Consider the following 15,319-nt stretch of genomic DNA (forward strand, 5'->3'; position numbering starts at 1 on the left):
AATACACACACAAACACACAGACGATCACACAGAAACACAAACACGCAAATTCAGATACACAAACACAAACAAACGCAAAACGCACAAAAACACATACACAGACAAAATACAAACAAACAACAAACACACGCACACAAACAACACACAAAAACAAGCAAAAATATACATGCACACATACACAAAAACAAACGAAAAAAAACGAACACAAACAAACACACAAATACAAACGCGCACACACAAAAACAAATACACAAAAACACACAGACACAAACAAGCAAACACAAACAAATACACACAAACACACGCACACATACACAAACACAAAAAACACGCACACACAAACAAAACAAACACACAAACACTAACATACAACACAAAACGCACAAAAACAAATACACGTACACACAAAAACACCAAATACACACACATATACAAACACACGCATACACAAATACGAGCACACAAAAAAAACACTAACGCTCACACGAACAAAAAATACAAACACGCACAAACAAAATCACACGCGCACACAAATACATGCACAAAAACAAACAAGCACAAATACAAACACGCACACAGACAAAAATACATAGACAAATACACGAACATACAAATGCACACACAAACACCTAAACGTACACAAACACATGCACATACAAATGCACGCACACATACATAAAAAACATGCACAAATACACACAAACACAAACGCACATAAATAAAAACACGAATGCACAGAAACAAGTAAACAAATACACGCGCATACAAACGCACGCACACAAAAATACAAACATGCACAAATACACACAAACAACGCACACAAAAATACACAAATGTGCAAATTCAAATACACAAACACACTCAAAACAAAAATAAACATACACAAACATGCACACAAAAAACAAAAAAGCAAACAAAACAAATATACACGCACACAAATACACAAAAAACACGAACACAAACAAATACAAAATCGCACAAACAAACAAATACAAACACACAAATACACACAAACACCGAGTCACACACGCACACAAATACACGCATACACACACACCTAAACATACACGCACACACACAGTCACAAACGCACACAAATACACGCATACACACCTAAACAAACACGCACACATATACATAAACACGCACAAACGAACAAACAAAAAAAACGCACAAAATCACGCGCACACAAAAACACACAAAGACACGCACACATACAAACGAACACACGAACAAAAACAAACATACAAACAGGCACAAAATCACACAAACGAAAACAAACGCACACACACCTAAACATACACAAACACACGCACACATACACAAAAATACATAAACACGCACAAATGCACGAACAAACACAAAAACAAACAAATACACACTCGCTCAAAAAAACACAAACGATCACACAAACATGCAAATTCAAATACAAACACAAAAGCACAAAAACACAAAAAACAAGCAAACAAAAATATACACTTACACAAAAAACACGAACATAAATACACACAAACACACAAAGACAAACGCGCACACATACAAACAAATACACAAACAAGCAAACACAAACAAACACGCAGACAAATACACACACGCACAAACACAAAGTCACAAATACACGCATACAAACACACCTAAACATACACGAACACGCACGATAACATACAACACAAAACGCACAAAAACAAATACACGTACAAACACACAAAAACACCAATTACACATACAAACACACGCATACACAAATACGGACACACAAACAAAAAAACGCACTCTCACGAACAAAAAATAAACACACAAACAAAATCACGCGCACACAAATACATGCACACATACAAACGAACAAACACTAAAACAAACAAGCACAAATACAAACACGCACAAATAGACAAAAATACAAACACGCACATACAAATGCACACACAAACACCTAAACATACACAAACACGCACATAAAAACACAAATAAACACGAACGCACAGAAACAAATAAACACAAATACACGCGCATACAAACACACGCACAAATACACACAAACCACGCACACAAAAATACAAATGATCACACAAACACAAACGTGGAAATTCAAATACACAAACACTCAAAACAAAAACAAACACACACAAAAAGACAAAATAAACAAACACGCACAAAAAACAAAAAAGCAAACAAAAACATACACGCACAAATACACAAAAAACAAATAAAATCGCACATACAAGCAAAAACAAATACACAAACACGCAGACAAACACACAGAAATACACACAAACTCACAAACACACCGACAAATACACGCATACATATACACGCACAAACGAACAAACAAAAAAATACAGAAACACGCACAAACAAAATCACACGCGCACACAAAAATACACAAACATACAAACGAACAAACTCAAAAACAAATACAAACAGGCACAAAATCACACAAACATACGAAAACAAACACGCACACATACACAAAAATACAAAAACATGCACAAATACACACAAACAAATGCACGAACACACAAAACAAATACACAAACACACGCACACAAATAAAAATACACAAACACGCAAATTCAAATACACAAACAAAACACGCACAAACAAAAAAAACAAGCAAACAAAAATATACAAAAAACACGAACAAATACACACAAACACAAACGCACACACATACAAACAAATACACAAACACACACAAGCACGCAGACAAATGCACGAACACGCAGACAAAAATATACACGCACACAAAAAAACACGAAAAATACACAAACACAAACGCGCACAAAACAAATACACAAAAACAAGCAAACACGCACACAAATACAAACAAACACTCATACACGCATACAAACACCTAAACATACACAAACACGCACACACATAAAACACGCACACAAACAAAACGCAAAAACAAAAACACTTAAACAAATATGCACACAAAAACAAAACCCTAACAAAAAAACACTAACGCACAAATACACAAACGTACAAATGCGCACACACACGAACAAAAAAAACAATCGCGCGCACACAAATACACAAACAAACACACGCAAATAGACACAGACACACACACATGCAAACGAACACACACAAACAAAAACATACAAACACGCACAAACACACGCACACCTAAACATACACACACACACAAAAACAAAAATACACAAACACGCACACAAACAAACAAAACCCTAACTCTCAAAAAAACACATACTAACACGCACACAAACGAACGTACAAACAATCACGCGCACATATACAAACGAACAAACAAAAACAGGCACAAATACAAAAACACGCACAAGTATACAAACAAACACACACACAAATACACACTAACAAAAAAAGAACAAATACACACACGAACACAAAAACGCATGCACAAACAAAATACACAACACAAACACACACTAACAAAAAAAAAACAAATACACACACGAACACAAAAACACATGCACAAACAAAATACACAACACAAACACACATGCACAAAAAAAAAAACTTACAAACACGAACAAATACATACACAAACACACAGACACGCACAAAAACCCAAACAGTCAAACGCACACACAGATGCACACATACTAACATGCACACACTAAAACAAATATGCACAAAATACACAAAAAACATACACAAATAAACAAACACTCATGTTCTTCAAATTTTTATTACCTTCTGTGGATATGATATTACAACCTTGGTTAAAGAAAAAATCCGACATGATTAATTTTATTTGTATAATTTCAGACAATACATTTAAGAAAGGGTTTCTATGCTAACTTTCCTGTATGTGGATTATACACTGCACAGACAATAGTGAAAACTTGTACAAATATTAAATAGGGAATGTTTAGCTTCAGGAGGCACAATATGCTTGCAATACACCACAACTCGAGAAGCTCTGAATATTCAACATCCATATACAATAAATTAAAACCTATCAAGTAAATGTATTGAAAACTGACAAAATGCTGCATGAACAAAATTAAAGGCTAAAGCAACTGGCATGACATTTACCTTACACAATATGGACTTCATTCATACATGAAAATTTAGCTTCATAAAGTGCAGGATTCTAATTCTTTAAAGACCTTAGCATACGGAAAGCACTATAAAAGTACAAACAAGCAATTCTTGTCTAGTAGGTTGAATCAGTTTTGTTCCATATTAGATTTGCCTCAATTCAATATTTTTTACTTTTTGGTTTCACCCAAGATGGGGTAAATACTCCACTAACCACTGCCCAAAACACCCAAATAGTCATACCTCTAATCTTCACCAAACCTTGCTCTGATGAGAGCCCTGATTGATGAATAAAACCTTCTACAGCACCTGAGCTAAAATAAGACAATAAACAGGTTGTGGGAGTGGTGGAGTGGAGGAAGCAGTGGTGGTGCAAGGTGGAATTAGTCAAACCACCTACAATAAATGTTAAAACAAAATGTGCCCAGCTCCCCCAGGCATTATTTAAAAAATCTGAACATAATTGCATCCAGATTTCCTTTGAATATGTTCTTGCCAATACACGAGCTGAAAACAGCGAGCTTCACCAGACCCCCTGTTATACATCTCAATGGTACCTATTCAAGACCCAAGAGCAACATTAATAATAGTCTACCATGAAACACTGAGAAATCAAGCATCACTGCTTGAACCAAAGCATTATATGGGAGGCTGTGACCTATTGCTATCAAGTCTAGAAATCAAAATGTAGGCAATATTGCTGAGCTTCTGGGCATATCTTATGGACTCTGTATGGACGACATCACTAAGTGCTTGACTACCTCAAGCACTCTTTGGGTAAAGAGTAGTATTCTCCCTAGTGGAAATGGATGGTGTAAACATCTAACATTTAGCCTCCTCTGGGTCCTGAATTTCACAATTACCTTAAGTACCAATTAGCATGGGACCTAGGAAGAGATCTGCTAGAAACTGTCAGTATCATTCTTGCTTATGACAAAAGACAGCTTCTGACAAACAGCCAATAATTTTCTCTGCTGGAAATGAAGGTATTTTACAGAAATATGCAAAAATAATGCAACCATTTTAACTTACTGCTACTGAAGAAATACCTAGTTCTTTCCATTTATGCAATGTTAACATTTGTGGACTAAAATATTCATTTCATAGCATTAGCAGGACATACTGCTGGCTTTGGTGAATACTTCATTCCACTTGCAGAGATGAAATTATATATATATATATATATATATATATATATATATATATATATATATTCATCCTACTTCAGACATTTTCCACATACTGTACAACAAACCCTTACCAAAATTGTTTTTTGTGATGTGCTTTTTAATTTAGCCTGACATATAATCTGTCATGTTTCATCCTGACAGTGTTGGAATCCTGAAGATATTTCTTTTTCTAAAGTTTTATTCTTGTACAACATTGTACTGTAGTAATATAAGCATCATCCATTTCAAAGTCAAGACTATGGTATATGGCGTAGGTGCATAACACTAAAAGCTGTTTTACTTTTCACACTGATGGCAGACTGACAGCACACTACTGGCCAATTAACCAGCCAGCTCAAGAACACTAGCTCAAGTAATTTAAATTTCATTATGAGCATCAGAAACTCTAAATATCAAACAAGTAAGATATATGCAAAACATTTCAACTGGTGCATTTTCCTCAGGATATGAATTTTATGACAATACAAAGACTATGCAGGAACCTTATAAAATATGAATTCCAAGATTTACTTTGTTATACTTCCTACCTACCAGTCATTTTCCTAATATTCTGATACATACATAGATATTTATATAAGGCCTTTCGATGATACTCTGAAGGATGGAGGTCCTCTTCAGTGTGCAAACTTGAGTGCAAGAAGGGCAGAGATGAAAATTGTTGGGAAGTACAAGCAGACTTGGGAGGTTCCACCTTCAGATGAATCCTGAGCTTCCGTTGATGGTGATGCTGCAAAAGGATTTAAAGGTTAAAACTATCAAAAGTATTTACAAAACCCTAGCAACCAAGTATGTGTCAATTAAGCCATCCACAATAAAGAGTGAAAAGATTTATTATAGTGATAAAGCACACCATTTTGGAGAATTAGCGAATTAAAATATGGACAGGCAAAAAGCATCTCAATGAATAGTGAATAATCCTGAATTCAGTTAAGTGAATACCACTTGACACAAGAACAGTGTTAACTAATGTGCTCCGAGTGCTGGTAACATCAGTATTAAAGTAAATTAGTATGTTATAACAAAACATGCATTAATACATAAGCACAAAGGACAGTTAACATTGCTTGAAACCAAATTTATATACAATGCACTTTGTTATACTACAACCATTAGTTTAGGTTAAAAGGCTGGAAGTTATTCTATCTAATCTTCCATGCTGTAAAATTACAAGATTACATAAGCATATGAAAAAAAATGCCTAGTTGTAATTATGGTCAGGATCTACTTCCTATTTGTCAGGAAAGTAAACATTACAAACATTCACAGCATGATGCAACAGTCATGCAACTCTAGAAACAATCGGAAATCTGTGCCTTTTGTAAATATTTTCTATATACAGAGGATATTTTCCAAGTACTGAAAAAAAAAGTCAAACACCCACCAACCACTTTCTTATATTTTGTATAGTTTCACACTTTTTTCGTACATATTCACCATTTCCCACATTAGAGAAGTGTCCAGAACAAGAGGACTGAGCCTAAGAGGGGAAAATCCTCACTTGGCCCCATTCCCTTGTCAAAGTAAAAACTGGAGGGGAGGATTTCCAGCACCCTGCTCCCTCCCCTTTTAGTTGCCTTTTACGACATTCAGAAAATACATGGTAAGTATTCTCTCCTATCTCCCAGTTATAGTTTCACAAGTAATATTTCTAAAATTGCACCAAAGTACACCAACAAAATGTTTTATGTACAGTGCACAAACTTGCAACATGTAAAAGTTATCATTTCAGTCAAGCCTAGTTTCTCTAAACTATTGTCATCTATCAAGACATTCACACAAGTGCGAGGATTTTTTTTTTTTCTAATTATGCCAAGTACCACATGAACCTGTACATAATTATCTACCATTGCTTTGATTTACCTTCCTTACCCCAAGATTCTCTTCCATCATCATAGTGTCCCCTGCTGCACTGAGGAAGCTGGCTATATCCACTAGGCTGAATCACAGATCAAGTGTAGTGATGATGTGCGTGTAGGGCAGAGTTCATGGAAATAGAGTGGTTAAGTGCTCTGTCGACACTGTTATATTGTGGGTGTGTCTTGAGCTACGTTAAATCTGCATTTGTAATGCAAGAGTTATCTCTAGAGCACAGGTGAGAATAACTGACTGAGCAATGTGGTTTCAGATGGGTGTATGTTGGGCTGGGTGTAGTTTAAGACAGCTGGTAGGGTAGGTGTTTAGTGCTTGACTAGTCATTTCCATATGGATACCTTTAGTGAAAATTGTATTTGTTGGGAGTGATAGGGAATCTTTGAATGGGATATGATTTGGTGTGAAGCAGGAGTAAGGTTCTTATTTCCACTTATGAGCAGGTGGTTAGCTATGAGTGATTTGAATGAAGGGTATAGAGCTATTGCAAAGCAAAAAGCCAAGCATAATGAAGTGGAACTGTACAGATCTACAGGGAAAAATCTTCATTTCATTCTCAAGTTACTGCATATTTGTCGTTCACAGCTTGGTTAAATTTGGTTTTAACAAGGTTTAACCAGGTGCAGCCATTTGACCTATGATGGCAACAATAAACAGCTGGATGGGAAAGGTCTTCAAAGCTAGGAAGTTAGCAGAAAATTTCACTGAGGATATCCTAGTCCACAAAGATTCTACACAAACACATGCATCCATAATGACGTGTTCCTCCATATCTAATGGAATGCTACAAGAAAAGAACCTTGCAAGAATGACACTGCAAAGCATAGCCACACCATTTGTGGGTTGCCAATGTCAGGATGACAATGAAAAGGAGTGAAAAATCACAGGACCTATTATGAAAAGTTAAGTCATTCTGTGGTCTGGTATGTTATTAATATAATTATACCCAATTCTGTTATGGTCACCTTGCCACTAATCCAGCAGTAACACTCCAAATTGTGCCAAGTGCAGAAGTCAAAATAAGGATGCACTCATTTTTTAATATCCTCATAAAATAACCGAAAGGATTCTGGGTATTATTCATACACACATGTAAGCATCATTTGCTTATGTGACATTAAAGTTTAATATAAACCACATGTTAATGTTTTTACTACAAACAATGGGTTATATTCTTGGATCACGACACTAGAAAATTTTAAATGTTTTGGTTCACTCGTACTTGCTACAAATAATGGTCATCCCAGTAGATGAAAATACAATGACTCATTCATGTATGCCATTCCACACATTACCAAAGCAGTGCTAGGGATAGACAAAAATATCAATTTGTTCCAAACCACACTAACCATCATGTAAAATACACCAAAAACAAAGTCCCCTTCCATAATCAGACCCCACAGACCTTTCTGTGGTTCCCCCAACTTTCATAGGCCTTGCTTTGATGCTACAGAACGTCATCCCCTATAAGGCACATTGCTCCAATTCACTATCCCTTGCACACTTCTCATTCCTCCATGTTCAGGCACCAAGCCTTCAAAGCATTTTTCACTCCATACTACCACCTCATTGACCACCTCTACCTTATTCCTTCCACATTTATTCACACTCAGTCTCTAGCTGTCTTGTGTAATGCACCGAAACCACAGCTCCCTTTCCACATCCAGGCCCCACAAAACTTTCAATGGTTTACCCCAGATGCTTCACATGCCCTGGTTAAATCCACTGACAGAACGTTGACCCCGGTATACCACATCGTTCCAGTTCACTATTCCTTGCACGCCTTTCACCCTCCTGCATGTTCAGGCCCCAATGACTCAATCATTTTCACTACATCCTTCCACCTCCAATTTGGTCTCCCACTACTTCTCGTTCCTTCCACCTGACATATCTGTCAATCTTTCCTCGCTTATTTTCTCCATGTGACCAAACCATTTCAACCTCCTCTGCTCTCTCAACCACACTTTTTATTGCCATAAATCTCTTACCCTTTCATTACTTACTCGATCAAACCACCTCACACCATAAATTGTCCTCAAACATTTCATTTCCAACACATCCACCCTCCTTCGCACAACCCTATCTATAGCCCATACTCCGCAACCATACAACATTGCTGGAACCACATATATATATAATATATATTATACTTAATCGCCGTATCCCGCGTCAGCAAAGTACCGCAAGGAAACAGACGAAAGAATGGCCCAACCCACCCACATACACAGACACATGTACATATTCATACTAGCTGCCGTCATCCATTCCTGTCGCCACCCTGCCACACAAAATAGCTAAGAAAAATAATTTTGGGAAATCAGAAAATATCCCTCTTTTTTCCATATATCAATAGATATGCTTTGCAGACATTTGCTGTACCAAATTATTCTCAAGAATATCCCCATAGATATCACAGTAGGACAGGCTCTTTTTGTGGCTTACTCTTCCACTCCCTTTAGTGAATTTAACAACAGCCATGTTAAAACTAATTGCAAACCATGGACAAACATCAACAGTGCTGAAAGATGGTGACTTCAAAAAACAGTAGGAGTAATCAATACACTAACCAGAAAGCCTATATCCACTTGTCTAAAACTTAATTTACATGTGAAACTCCCAATTTCTCCAAGTGTAGAAAGGAAAAAGATTTTTCATCACCTCACACACTTCATACTTTTCCTTCTTGGAAACCTGCACTAGTAAAGGTTCTCAAAACATCATAATTCAAAGAAAGAGGACAGTTCTAACCCTCCCAACTAAACTGTTGCCCAAGACTTCTATCAGTTCCCAAGTTCAAATTCCTTAAACATATTTAATATTATCAACAGCATGACTTCTGGAGAGTACAGACCACCTGCATATAGTTTCTTACCTTACAGATGTGTGGTGGCAATTTCAAATTTCTGAAAATCCTTTGTCGTACCCCTTGATTTACCAAGGGTTTCCTACAAAATGTCATTTGGGTCTCATTTCCAAGTTTTTTCTTTCCTCTCACTGTTTCTTTACATCTAGGTTCTCTGACTGATTTATCTACGCAACACCTAATATACCAACCTCACACTCTTTCCCTTCCAAAAGTAGTATCATAGTGTTCTGTCGTTCTAAACACTACCCTAACATATTTTATCAAAGATTTTCTTTCTTGAACACATAACCAGATGCATTCATGTTGACAACTCTGCACTCCTCCATTTGGGTCTCATTTCCAAGTTTTTTCTTTCATCTTTCCTCTCACTTTGTTCCTTTACATCTAGCTTCTCTGACTGATCTATCTACACAACACCCAATATACCAACCTCACACTCTTTCCCTTCCAAAAGTAGTGTCAGTGTTCTGTCGTTCTAAACACTACCCTAACATTTTATCAAAGATTTTCTTGAACACACAACCAGATGCATTCATATGTTGACAACTCTGCATTTCTCCATTTCCCTCAAATCCATTCCATCCTCTCTCCCTTTATCTACATCTCATCTAGACAACTTCCTAATTCACACGAACAGGATTTCCCAGTGGCATATACAAAATGAAAAGTTCAATACTTTAAACCCATATGCCCATCTCTAAAATCCTTCAACTTTCCAACAATTAGCACAAACAAGCAGTCCTGTTCAGATGCCATACTTTTTTTTTTTCCCTTACAGCTGCTTCAATTATACAAAGGAGTGGTAGGTCCTTATATAAGAGTACCGATCTCATAACTAAGCTATGGTCCTATGCACAGCACTTACTAGTCCAAAGTTATCCTATTCTACTTAAACCTCAAAACTTAACCCACTTGGTGGTTCACTCAAGTTTCCACTCCCAGTGACTGGCCGTTTGTGTCCCTCTGCCATTAGGTAGGTCCCCTTACATCATAGTACTGAACGTCCATGGTGACAAACTGACCAATCTTCCTTTACAAGCATAAATACTGACCAAGCTACAGCATAGTGTAAGAATGACTAATATACTTTACTGCAACAGAAACTCTGCATTCTGTATTTCATGCAGCTTTCCCATTCACTTTTTTCATAGACCAACTCTTATAATGAATGTAGTAACGTACATATGGCAAAGCACCCAGACACAGAAAAGGATACACAACAATTATGCTCTCCATTTAACTGTAAAAGCAGCTGTCTTATTCTTTCAATATAAGCTGCTTTGGTGATCAAGGGGGGAACAATAAAATAGTCAGTGCATTTGCCATTCACTCTTACCAGGGTCATCCACTGTTGCCGGGCCAGTCGTAACTGTAAAATAGGCAAATCATAAGCATGTTACAAGCTGGGCCAAGAAGTATGTTATTAACCTGTGGAAGCCATATCTTGTCAACTCACACCAAGCCATCAGGCATTAGATATAAAAATTACATAATACATGGGTGGAAAAAAAGCACTTACAACTGACAAGGCACTACGTTGCTAAGCTCACCAAATTACCTTCCACAACAGCAGCATCTTCCATTTTACCATTTCAGGATATACTGGGTATAACACTACATTTACATTATCTGTATGATCATCAATAACTACATAAATTAATGTAAGAAGACTACCCAAGAACTAAAAAAGCAAGATTCCAAATCTTCATGGTACTGACATTCTGCCAAATCTTAAACAAGTACTAATGTACAAAGGTTGCAGTATGTGGAGAGGACTGATCCATTTTAAAGGTTGGTACTGGCTTGCTAATTTGACATGAATGGGAAGAAATTTCTTAGGCTGAAAAACTAGTATCTAATAATGTAAGCTTGAGGCAACTACCCAACATTCGATACCTACCAAGGGTAGCTTTTTATGCTCTAACTACAATGAATCCATGCACCAAGAAAATTTTTCAATAAAACGTAGTGTAACCTCATGTATTAAGGTTCTGTTCAAACACCTAGTCTTCAACACTGTACACTCCAAGACTGTCAAGATACTGCACTATACCTAACCAAAGGTTTTTTTATAACTCGAGGTCTAAGAAACTATTCTTAATCCTACACCATCAACCTGAGTAAGTTTGTTCAATATGGATGCAAGTTAGTATAGCAGGTCAACAATATTATAACCATTCATGACTTATCCAAAACCTCCAAGCAAGATCATACATATTAATCCAAACTGAACACCATGCAAAGTCTCAACCATTACTACCAATCATTCTTCAGTCACTACCAACAAGGCTGCAGCCCAGAAAACCATAGCAGGCAAAGGGAGCCTACAAGTTAGCAGAGGCAGCAGCACTTTGTCGTGTTGAGTGCCAGTGCAGCCTAGACATGCTCCAGAGACCTCCATTATAAACTGACTCCATCTAATTTCACCTGTTTCAGTATTCACTGATCAAGTGAAATTAGAAAAAGCTACCAGTTCAACACAGTAAGGTAGTGGGGAGAAAAGGAGGGAATGAAGCAGCTACCCAAGGGATTCACTTTACAGGGATTTTTCACTATCGTGCACATGTCACACCCACCCACTCACCCGGCTCTCCTGCCACACTCTCTACAGTTTCCTCCTGCACATTCTCATCCACTACCTTTACTTCCTCATGCTCTATTTCATCATGTTCTACCACCTCCTCCTCCATTTCTTTCTCTACCTCCTCTACTACTTGATCCTGAACTTCTTCTTCCTCATCTTTTGTGGCAACTGCAAAATGGGAATGTAGATGCTGCATTAAATGTAAAATATGTCATCGAGGGGCACTGCAAAGAAGAATTGGCCCCAAAACATGGAACTGTGAAAGTATATACCCTACAAAAAAAAATCAATGCAAAAAAAAAAAAGTGGGTTGGAAGGTCTGGCCATAGGAAAAGATACCACATTAAGGTAGTAAGGGTAAAAAAAAAAACTATAGAGAATTTCTCAACATGGAAAGAGGCAGGACCTAGATGGTCTTATAGATGAGGGGTAATGGGAAAGTTTTAAAGTTAGACATTTCTATCATAAGGGTAGAAACTATCAAGCATCTGAATGGGATTTTTTTTTTTTTTCAAATTATGATAAACATTACCCTCAACTGCATTTTATGCTTGCATGTTTCCACCCATAATGATACACTTGCCTTGACAACTAGAGTGGCATACTTCCTCTCACATCTGCAAGTTTGGACAGTATGTACATTGCACCATTGTAAAACTTTTCCACAAAAATTATAATCACTATGAAACACCATTTCTGCAATCTTTTCATTTGAAGTTTAAGAAGTGGACAATACAAAATAGCCCCCTACTAAAAATGCTATATAATCATCAGGTCAGCTGGAACAAAAAGTCCAAATACAGTGCACTTCCTCACACACGAAATACAGCACAAGTGCTTTAGTGCTTCGTCTGGTGAACAACTTGGATGTGAAGATTCAAGTTGGTTTGTGCTAAACTACAGTATTCAGACAATAGATCATGCTAGATATTTGTTTCAATATGGCCGAGAAAAACAAAAGTCTACGCAAAAGAACTTGCCTGTCTCAGGTACAGGTTCAGCAGATGCATCATCAGCTGCAGCAGCGGCAGTCCCTGGAACAGGCTCACTTGAAGGGACTTCTTCAGGAACCACTGGTGTAGTGTCCCGTGCAGGAGCTTCTTCACCTTCCTGGCCCACAACTCCCACTGTTAAAGCCACCAGGCTGAACAAAGCAAATCCCAGCCAGAATTTCATCTTGACCTGCGAAAAAAAACGACATACTTAAAACCGAGAGTAGTATAAAATGGGCTCAGAAATCTGCAAGACTTTTTTTTCTTGATCACATATGAGATCCCCAGACGTAAGGCCACAAACTTACCCTCATAGCTGTAGCTTAAAACTTACCAGATTCAATCTTCAAGGACCACATTCAAGCAATATACAATAAACTTTAAATGTGTATTAACTACAAAATCACTAAATACTATACAAAGCTAGTAAATCTAACCTAATGGTGGTTTATGCCAGCAATAACAGCATGTCAATATTTTTGTCTTTTTTAATATATTCTTTAATTGAGGTACCCACTTCTTCCCTAGGAAGAAACTTTTTCATTTAACATGTCCTGTGGAAGGCTGGGGGCTACAAAAACCTGAACACATTAAGCAGGTTAACATTTCTATCATTATGTAAAGTGTAAAGATATAATCATTCATCATCCCAACTTTGCTTCTACCCTCACTATGTCCTCGGTGCTACCTCCATGCACAATCCCTTGCTGACGAACTAAAATTCACTGTTTACGCGAATTCATTAGCCCCCTCAACATGTACTATACAAACAATCTCCACTTTCATCAAACTTCTTTATAGTAAAGTACTGTAGTACAATTCTCCTAACATTTATAGAATTTAGCATTAAACTATCAGAATAGTTACCCATTGATTAAACGTAACACATCCATGACATCAGTCCATAATGCCACTTTTGCCAACCTCAACTGTAAACAACCACCCCATTTTTTCAATCTTAAAACCTCCACATTTGGTGATGCCTTCTAACTGTTTAGCCACTGTATTCCTACACACTTTAATTTAAAAGTTTCTGATGCCTCAATTACAACACTAAAAACTTCCCAACCGAGTACTCCCCCCCCCCCCCCCATAACCCAATTTCATGAACAAACTATTAACGTACAAAACACAGTGCAACAAGCTCGAGCGACTTTCATTCTCCATACCACCCTTCCATTAAATCCCCTTCGCACCAACCCATCTATATACTCCTCCAAACCCCTACCACTACACAATCCCCACCTATCCTATCCCAATCATCCCCCCCCCCCACACACACACCTTCCCATTAAATGACATTTCCCCCTCCGGTGCACAAGGCCCAGACACCCTCCCACCCAAACTGCACCACCTGCAACCCTCCTCTCTAAGAATCATGACCCGCTCAGCTACCAGTTATCCTGACATTACTGATAACACGAGACAGAGCTGTATTCCACATTAAAATGTTAGTTGACGCTATGCAAGAAACTTGCTCGAGTTTGTTAACATGGGCTTGTCACTGAAGATAATATTAATATTGAAAATAGTTCAATGGCGCCCCACAGCAACAAAATGTGGTACTTGCCAGCACTCGTGCAGTAGTTAAACTCCTTTCACATTTACCAGTGACTTTAATTTGGGAATACCATACTGAATACCAGACAAACTTTATTCCTTTATTTCTAGGTTTATTCACAGTAACCTACAAACTTTATCTGTTTAGCACTAGGTCAATTAGTGAAATGAACTGCCCTATTACCCATACGCTCATTGTTCTACGTCCTAAGGGGCTGTTAAACCATA

The 15,319-nt window shown here is 37.4% G+C and overlaps 1 protein-coding gene across 5 annotated transcripts in view; it reads right to left on the bottom strand.

Annotated features, from left to right (window-relative positions):
* Window positions 1-3,724: 3,724 nt before the first annotated feature.
* Window positions 3,725-15,319, bottom strand: part of LOC139758682 (uncharacterized) — a 78,714-nt gene continuing 67,119 nt past the window's right edge. For all 5 annotated transcript variants that reach the window (XM_071680294.1, XM_071680292.1, XM_071680291.1 and 2 more), the window contains exons 2-4: window positions 13,520-13,721; window positions 12,540-12,707; window positions 3,725-5,947 (exon numbers count right to left, since the gene is read on the bottom strand). In XM_071680294.1, coding sequence (XP_071536395.1) covers window positions 5,835-5,947; window positions 12,540-12,707; window positions 13,520-13,715 — 477 coding nt within the window. In that variant the 5' untranslated portion in view covers window positions 13,716-13,721 and the 3' untranslated portion in view covers window positions 3,725-5,834. The remainder of the gene's footprint in view (window positions 5,948-12,539; window positions 12,708-13,519; window positions 13,722-15,319) is intronic.

The sequence above is a fragment of the Panulirus ornatus genome, chromosome 31 (genome assembly GCF_036320965.1).
Source record: "Panulirus ornatus isolate Po-2019 chromosome 31, ASM3632096v1, whole genome shotgun sequence".
In the NCBI taxonomy this organism is placed as follows: domain Eukaryota; kingdom Metazoa; phylum Arthropoda; class Malacostraca; order Decapoda; family Palinuridae; genus Panulirus; species Panulirus ornatus.